This window comes from Ascidiella aspersa, chromosome 9 (assembly GCF_963924565.1).
Source record: "Ascidiella aspersa chromosome 9, kaAscAspe10.2, whole genome shotgun sequence".
NCBI lineage: Eukaryota > Metazoa > Chordata > Ascidiacea > Phlebobranchia > Ascidiidae > Ascidiella > Ascidiella aspersa.
Window position 1 is genome coordinate 1,288,667 of NC_139455.1, and position 9,490 is coordinate 1,298,156.

General features: G+C 40.8%; 2 protein-coding genes across 2 annotated transcripts; one reads left to right on the plus strand and one right to left on the minus strand.

The window, feature by feature from the left end:
• The first annotated feature begins 4,752 nt into the window (after positions 1 to 4,752).
• LOC146131802 (choline/ethanolamine transporter FLVCR2-like) lies at positions 4,753 to 5,793 on the plus strand. The gene has a single exon (XM_083397055.1). It carries the CDS (start codon positions 4,753 to 4,755, stop codon positions 5,791 to 5,793), a length of 1,041 nt encoding a protein of 346 aa, XP_083253181.1.
• A 1,196-nt stretch (positions 5,794 to 6,989) lies between these two features.
• Positions 6,990 to 8,953, minus strand: LOC146131803 (putative MFS-type transporter C09D4.1). Its single transcript, XM_083397059.1, has one exon. The coding sequence runs from the start codon at positions 8,951 to 8,953 to the stop codon at positions 7,553 to 7,555; it is 1,401 nt and encodes a 466-aa protein (XP_083253185.1). The 3' UTR covers positions 6,990 to 7,552.
• Positions 8,954 to 9,490: the final 537 nt, after the last annotated feature.

The following is a 9,490-nucleotide window of genomic DNA, read 5'->3' on the forward strand; positions in this document are numbered from 1 at the left end:
GCAAATTTTATGATCTTTTAATGTTCTTAACTCGTTCCTTCAAAGGTTTTTGCAATTGTGTGAACTTTTTTTCTGCGTGATCGATCTAAAGTCCTTTCAAATATTTAGTTTCATATACCGCTGCGCGCGAACCAGCATTTCATATATTGCGCAATACTGCTGATGTATTGCGCAACATTCACGTTGTCCTTCTTGTATGCTTGTTCGTGCCGGTTCATTTCATATAGCGCTTTTCAACTTTATCGATGTGTAGCTTTTTGTAGATGCTCTTCTCTCACTGCCGCGCTTTACGCTTGCTCTATAACGATCGTTTTACTGTTCTTTTCTTGCTAATGTCTGTGCTTTCGTGTCTTTGTGTCTCTCTTCACTTGACCCTATTCGCAAACGCTCTCCACAACTTTCCGTGTTTGTTTGATGATTTTAAATCATTGAATGTTAAGAGAATTGACAATTGTTTTATGTCATGTTCGTGTAAGATGTTGCTTTATAAAATGTCAAACTCACCTTAATATTGACTTTGATCAGTATAAACTTAAATATTTGCCCTCTAATCAGCCCTGTCAGTTTTTTGTACTAAGGCTGGCGTGATTGTTACATCACAGTACCTTGGCCACGCGACATTTATTCATAAAACTGTTATTAAAACAAGTCCTTTAAAAATGATTTTTTTAAATCTCGAATAAAACAATACACGAAACGACTCTGTGGACATTTTCAGTTTTTTCCCACTAAAAATGCCATTTTCTGCTTTTTCTTCGTTTATTTTGCTGTTCTGTAAAGTTGTTCTACTTTTAATTGATTTCAAGCAAATCTTGCAAATGCATTTCTGCCTGGTGATCCGACCCCACACATCTTGTATTGTTTATCAGTAATCTTCTGCTCATTTTCACCTTGTTCGTCCATGTTAAGTATTCCCCTCATACCTCAGAGCAGCGATTTTTTTGTTTGGTTGTTCAAAATTTACGGCCCTATTTGGGTTATCGTAAAAATCGCAATAATAAATCGCATCGATGTTTCAAAATGGCATAGTTGAAAAGAATGCCGCTTTGGTTGATTTACGGTGCTCTCTGATACTTTTAACGCAGTATTCATTCTCTAAACCAATTGCCGATTTGCTGAAAGTATTCCTTACAATCCATGTCCTTAAATTGTATAATTTTACGATGGTGAGTTCAAAATATAATCGCAAGGTGTTGATATAGATGTTACACCTTCGAGGTTACTTAATTTTCTTACAAATAACGACCATTTACACTTTTCTATTTCCTTTTAACCCTTTCCAACCCCGAGACCCATTCCTGTGCCACAGAAAAGCAATATCCAACCCAGTTTATTTTTCGCCACACTATGCCTTCTTCACTGTTCGAATTCCCAAGTTAGCAACTGTGTTTTTGTCAAACTTCTGTTTTTTTCGCTTTTTTTCTCATATGGTTAAATCTTGCGACCTTACACTTTCTACAAAAGAGTTTTTTTCAGTTCCAAACCTCTCAATAGTTTTTTGCTTGCCCGTATATTCTTTTGTTGTACAGATAGGTGTGTATTTTTACGATGATCTATTACAGTTGCTTTTTCATTCTTTTTTTTTTGTATTTTTGTTATCATATTGCCGCTAGAGTTAGTTACTTGTTTTCGAGTAAATTGGTAACGCGTGTTTTGTGACAACCTATTATCCAGCCGTAACATCGGCTTGGCAACTGCCACAGTCAATGGCAATGTGACAACTGCCACAGTCAATGGCAGTGTGACAACTGCCACAGTCAATGGCAGTGTGACAACTGCTACAGTCAATGGCAGTGTGACAACTGCTACAGTCAATGGCAGTGTGACAACTTCCACAGTCAATGGCAGTGTGGCAACTGTCACAATCAATGGCAATGTGGCAACTGTCACAATCAATGGCAGTGTGACAACTTCCACAGTCAATGGCAATGTGGCAACTGTCACAATCAATGACAGTGTGACAACTGCCACTGTTAGTTAGAGTTGTTTTGTTTACTTTATTGTGCCAAACATACAAATTCGGAACTCCACATTATTTGCCTTTTAAGTTGTCCAGCCACTGAATAAGTATTGTCAAGGTTTGCGAATGTATTAAGTCTGTGGAACGAGATCTGTTTTCATTTGGATTTAGAGTTTTATTAAATTGCAATTGATAAAGACAGTTGCGATTAAGTTGGTACGAGATTGGTTATCCATTGCATTGAACTTGAACGAGTTGTTATTGAATTGAATGAGTTGGATTAAACGCTTTGATTCGCTTAAACTTGAATGCAAACGATTGAACGTTGTGTCGAATTGAATAGAATGGGTTGAGATTTGTCAGTCGGAAGATTTTAAATTTAAAACGATTGGCCGTATCAAAAAAAGACCGAATGGGTGTCGTTTTGAACTTTAAATATATTGGGATTTGTTGTGTTGAAATGGAAAATTGTATTTTTAAGATAACCGCTGTGATTATCGTAACAACATCAATTCAAAAGTTGGTATTGTATGAAGCTATGTTGGTTGAATATTGTTGAAACGATAACAGCGGTATTCATATCTTGATTCCGTTGTTCTTGTTTGATACAATTTTTGTTAAAGTGACTCAACTTTTGTCGTTTAACAACTAATTCTGCCCTCTACAGAATGATTACAAACAATTACTTGTATATGTATTTTTTGTTGTCGCGTTTTATTTTTCGTGTCTGTTATTGTGACGTCATATCACCACCTGTTCTCGATCGTATGTCGCCCCTTTTGTTTTTCTCCCCTGTTTAACGTTTGAAAGAACCTAGTCTCGTTTTCCTTCCGTTAAACAATAAAACACCAACTGTAAGATATAATGTGTGTGTTATCACAGTTTCCAGAACTTTCGAATGTGCTCATCTTTACCCAAGCGTTGAAGCACTGGAAAGAATAAACTCGCTTGCAGTGAGGTTCGAACTCACGGCCTTTGCCATATAGGGACTAAACCCTTTAGTGGTTGGTGGATGGGAAAAAAGGCATGAGGGTAGTAGATATTTGTGAAATAAACTTTGCGAAATTAGCAAAAGGCTAAAAATGCGTCATAGGTTTATTTCGCATAAAATAGAGATATTTAGGTGTACAGAGGAACTTAAAAAAAAAAGTTTTCTATTACACATGAACACAAGCAAACATGCAAATGTTGAAGGCTTATCCATCAAATTTATAACTTCGCCGTAATTTGCAGTATTGTGACTTAATATAGAGTTAATGGTTTTCATTTGGACTTCATTTTACGTCACAATGCTGCTGCAACTGTTTAAAAGTAGGCTACAACTCGTTTAAGTCTTAAACTTTAAGACCAGTTGTATGTGAAAGATAAGAGTGTTTTAATTGCAACTGTTGCATTACTAAAATTTGGGTTGATTTTGATTTTTGAAGGTCCACCGGTCCGCCAAATTTGTTTTGAAATTTTACCGGTCCGTATGCTAAAAAGGTTGAGAACCACTGGCTTAAAGTATTTCTGCAATTTAACCATGGTTTGTGATGTAGTGTGGTGTTTTGCATCTTGAAAGAAAAGTTTCTCAAAAAATTGAAATTAATAACTAAAGAAACAGTCGGTAATGTAGCTTGATACAAATCTCAAAGCCAAAAAGGTAGAGCAAATTGACATTAAAAAATATGTTTCTATGCGTTGTTGTATCATCAACAGTTGACGTATCTATTTGATAAAACCGAAGATTTAGGACTTTCTCGATTGCGGCGTTAATAAAGCAACATGTCACCGTATTAACAGGAATGTTAACATCGCCTGGATTGTTCAGTCATTAGGCCAGTTGTTTGAAGGCGGAAATGTCCGCTCTACATTCATTAACGACGCCACAGGCTTTTTAGCTTTGCTCAGTAGATAACTTTTGCCGAAAAAGATCTTAAAACGACTGTGCTTATTGTATGCGTTTGTGGCATTATATTTAGAAAAGTGCTAATGTCTAGCGATAGCTCTGTGATATTATGCAGCAGTGATGGCCAGCGAACGTTGACTATAGTAACCATTTTTTTTTAAATAACTGAACTTAGCTGTATAGACTGATGGCTAGACTTAAACCCATGTCTTCTAAGCAAGCGACTAGACTTGACTATAGGGTCCAACTGAATACATTTTTAGTAACATAACGACATTTACTGGATTTGTTTTAACTGGCTTTATAAAATGCGCTTAAGTTTGTGGAAACACGCTTCTTACGTTTAGAACTCTATGCCTTCAGGCAAAATATGTGCACCGGCAGGAATTTTAACGTTAGTCAGATTCGTTATTTTTCAAGAGACAATTATAATTAATTGCGTTTTTACTGTAAATTTATCTGTAGGCCATTTATTTAAACATTAAACATTACTTTCAAGAAAATGACAAAATCTTTATATTGTGTCAAACGAAATTAGCAGAAGCGCCATGCTATAAGGCTTGTATTTTAAATGGATTTAAATAGTGTTGTCTGATTTTAAATATTTAATAACACATTTAAAATTTTCTACAATATTTTATAAAATTTGTTTTTTAGGTAAAGTGGGCCACTAAGCATAGGCCTACAATCCATCACATTATAACCTGTGGGTCAGTGGTTAACCATCTCTGGTATAGAGCATTATTGTAAAAAAGGTGATTTTAGGCCCCATTTTACGACGATTACTTTACAAAGTCCTCTATAGATATTGAACTCAAACAGCTTCTCCCTGCTGTGTATTACAGCAGTTGCTTGTTACAATTAAAGGCGTTTAATTTGGTTTCTAAATTTCCCTGTACCAAAAATGGAAAAGCAACTGCTTCTGTCTTCCGAACCAGAACAAAATACCTCGCGGGCATCTCTGAAAAACATGGAATCAAGGAATCCCCAAGAAACCTTGAAAGAAGAGGAATTTGTTCCGAGCAAGCGGAGATGGTTCGTCGGATCGGTCATCTTCTTCGTCCTCCTAATCCGTGGTTACAACCAGTCTTGCTACGGATCCATAAACGACATCCTCTCCTCCTATTTCCACGTTGCTCCCTGGCAAGTTGACTGGATCACCCTCTGCCACTCCGCAATCTACATCACCGCAACCTTCCCCTTGTCTCTCCTCACCACCCGCATCCAGCACCAGAGGGCGTGCTGTCTCATGTCCGGCGCTCTGGCCTCCGGTCTGTGGCTCTGCACGGGCGCCCTGGCCCTCCCCGGCGCCAGGTACCCCCTCATGGTAGCGGGACAGTCCCTAACCGCCTTCTGCGGCATCTTTTCGCTCTCCATCGTCAACAGCGTCGCCGCCGTCTGGTTTCCTAGCAACGAGGCTCCCGCCGTGGTGGCCGCCATGCTGGTTGCCAGGGGAACGGGCGAGTGCGCGGGCGCGAGTCTTGGCCCTGCTCTCGTGCGCCTCCGTGAGCCGGTGGCGACCTTGAAAGTGACCTTGACCGTCCTCCAGGGCTCAGTGGCAATTTTGAGCTCGGCTCTTTTTATCCTGATCCTAATCTTCATGAGGAACGCCCCGGAGCATTTCGTGAGCCTGGCTCAGCAAAAAGCGGCCAAGAGGGACTCTCCTGCCCCTTTTGATGGCCTGGCCGGCACTCTGGGCCACTACAAAGAGCTTCTGGGCCAGCTTTTCGGCGACAAGTACTTCCTAGTGCTTTGGCTTGGGTTCGGCGCGATGTTTCCAATACTTCGCTCACTGACCATTCTGCTGTCCAGTCTCGTCCACCAGCGGGTCAAGAATGACAATGAGCTGAACCTAAAGTCAGGGCTGGCCTTGAGTGGCGCTTGGGCGATGTACGTGCTCGGGAGCTTACTAGCTGGGCCATTCTACGTAGAACGAAGCGCCTGAAAGCACTTGCGGTGTTTGGGTGTGCGTTCCAGTTTGCTTCATGTGTCGGCGTATTCACTGGTTTAAAGCTTTCCTCAATTCCACTCACAATGTTCGCTGTGGCGGCAAACGGTGCCTTCCTAGGCCTTACAAGTGTTTGTTTCTACAACTTGGCAGCAGAGGTCACGTATCCAAGGTCATCTCTCCCTACCACGATGCTTAACATCGTCACCATGGGAATCGCGCGCGTTCTTTACGTCACAATGGGTCGTCTGTTGCTCGGTGCCTTCGACGCAGAGACCGCCATTGTTTTACCCATTGTCGCGTCACTGCTCGTCACAATCGCGATCGCGACGCTCGACTGGCCGATGAGAAGAAGTGAGGCGGAAAACGATGTTGGACAATCTTAGGTATTTGGAGATTTTGGAGGATTTATTCTGGTTATGTGATCTATGCTGAGAACGAGGCACATACGATATAATATTGGATCGGAGCCATGTGAAGTGGTTGTCTCGTCTGATTCTTGGGCAATATCTTGAATCGTCCGATAGTAGGGTAGTATCGGTGCCGATTCAATACCAGAAAAAATTGTGTAAGTTGTAAACTTTCCCATACAAATAAAAAAGTATAATTTCCGTTGTTTCAAATAATTGTAATTTAATTTGTTATTTTTGTTTCGGAAGCCTTTTTGACTTACGGCGCTTATCCTAAAGAAAATAAATTGTTCGCGTCACTCTTAGTAACATTTTCACTCAGAAATTTCTCGAATCTTTCTACAAAATATTAAAATAAAACGCACATCAACTGTACACAACGTAAGAATTCTTTTATTTGCACTGATATCGTACAAAAAATGTATCAAGCTTATCAAAATGAAAATTGAAAGCCTAGAAAATTAACTATTTGTTGGCACCCTTAAGCTTGAGATTGGCACCCCAGTGTTCCACAGCACCCCGGTTGAAAACAACTGCCCTAGAGGTTTATACACAACCAATAAATTAGATGTATTAGATCGAAAAAAAAAACATTTGCTTTTGTGAAACGTAAACAAAAATCATTAAAGCACCAGTTGCAATTCACATCAGACACTGTTAAAATATCTTAAAGATTTATATATTTCGCCAGTAAAGGCACCGTCAGTATATCTCAATATTATACAATATTCATACTAAATAATCATACTGTTTCGTTTTTTATTTAGGTATACTAATCATGACTTTTCTGGCGAAATATATAGATATATATTTTAAGATCGTTTATTATTGTCTGACCTGAATTGCCAGCTTTGCGAGACCAATCTTGTATTACTGATCAGAAATTAAAGTCGACATTTATCAAGGTGATTTCCATTATCACATGTTCAGTGCAAAATAGACAGCTTTACTTATTTCTTTCTAGACAGCTTTACTTATTTACAAAAATCGCCAAATATGGTCGAAAATAAAAAAATGTTTTCGTCAGGTTCGGCAACAATAAGTATCATTACAAAATTGAGTTTCCGTTATGTACGGCAAAATATATATATTTTTTTTAATTTTGATCTTTTTTACAGCAGAATTATACCAGCTGTAAATGCACAAACCGAGCAAAAATCAAACTATTGCAACAATAAAACGTTTCAGCGTAGTAACCATTCCTTAACAGCTTTAAACAAAGTCGTGATAAAATGACGGGCTTTCGCCCAAAATAAAACAGCAAACGATAAAAACAAATCGTCACAGGAACATTTTGAAAGCCTTTTTGCCAGAAACACACCACTTCTTCCAGAAAACAGACTTTTTCACTCCTTTAATTCTTCCAGCAGTGAAGTGTGTTCGGAAATCTCTGCGTCGGTTCGCTTATAAGGCAGCTTGGTGGCCAGTAGCAGGATAGTAATAATAGTGGTCATGGCAAAGGGAAGTGCGAGCGAAGATGCCGTGTTGGCCGTGGACAAGAGCACTCTGCCTAAGAGCGGGTAGAGAAGTCTCATCACACCAAGCCCGATCAGGTTAAGCATTGCAACCCGTAGAGGAGACCTTGGGTAGGTTACTTCGACTACCAGCTCGTACAAACATGTGCACGCCATTCCGATGCTGAACCCAACCATCACAACGCCGCCGAACACCAAGGCAATCGACGAGATCCGCGCACCGATCAGAGCTAGCAAGGTTGCAAGGCTCTGTAGGCCAACAGACGCCACCGCGCACCACTTAAAGCACTTGGTTTTGGTCAGCACCGGCCCTACTCCGATTCCACCGACAAGGGAAAGAATCCAGGCCGCCATTATGATAAAGCCCGACTGTTCGTTCAAGTCCTGAACGTCTTTGAACTCTGTGTGCAGCATTGAGGAAAGTAAAATGGTGAAGTTTCGCAACACAGGGCTCACAACTGCGAAAGTGATCCACACGACCACGAACGGCCACTCGGAGAATAAATCCTTCAGGAAGAGGAAAAACTCCTTGACTGTGATTTTTGCCACCGGCTGACGCAAGCGCTTGGCCTGGGCCACACTTGGGGGCAGAGGAGGGCGGTCGGGAACCACCAGGAACGTCAGGGTCATCGAGATTAGAAGGATTGAAGCGGCGCCGGCGAGGAGTCCAGCCATCCTTTCACCGACTTCTTCAAAGCTTTGGTTCATGTTGACGAGGAGGGGGGTTGTCATGGCTCCCACCGCTTCCCCGATGCCCCTGGACACCGACATGAAGCCAACCACCGTGGATACCTCGTTGGTAGGGAACCACGTGGCTGCTGTCTCCGGAACAATCGACATTGAAAAGATGTTGGAGAGACCGGAGACCATTTGTCCGGCAATTGCAAGCGGGAAGCAGTTTGGAATGATGAAGGCGACTGCTGTCATAAGCATTCCCAGCACAAGGCTGCCAGTCATCAGCAAGTTGATGGTCTTTAGTCGCAGGTGGACGGTGAGAAAGGCGGTTGGGATTGTTCCCAATGTGAAGACCACTGCCTGAGTCATGACCAGCCAGTCGATTTGCCACGGCGCGACGTTAAAGTGCTTGCTGAGCACGTTGTTCACCGAGCCGTAGCACGCCTGGTTGAAACCACGGAACACAACGGTAAGAACGACGTTGGTCATCGCCAACCAGCGGGTCTTGTACGACATGAGTTGCTCGTTGTCGGTCAGAGATCCATTGTCGCTCGACTTTTCCTCGCAACTTTGGTCAGTTTGCTGAACAGTGGCCATTTTTTGCGTCCTAAGTACTTAAGTCAAGAATTTCAATGGCTACTTAGTTGTTAAAACTGTTGTTTTGACTTTAATAGGCGTACGACAACGCCTGGAACACAAAACGCAAGTTTGCTTAATAATTTTCAAGAAATACCAATGCAATAAATTCGATAAAATCGAAATTTTTCAAACGTTACGGCAATAGTTCATATTATCATCAGTGTTTTGCCTCATTGTATCATACAGTAAATGTTAATTTTATGGAATAATATGGCTTTGGTGACTTTTTGTAAAGTGTTGTTTTTCGCCTTTCTGTACTGCCAATTTTATCAAATGCTTTCACAAATATATTGTGTTCAAACCAACAGCTACGCTTTACTGGTAAGAGAAACATATAACTCTATGACGAAAGATTGTCCCTCAATAGATCAGTACTAAAAAAAAATACAGTAATTTTTTCCTTTCGCAAAAATAGCTTACCGCTAAATTTCACCGTTTCGTATCAGCTTTGATTTTTACAGTCATACCTCTTTAGCAGCTTTTCCATTTATTTTG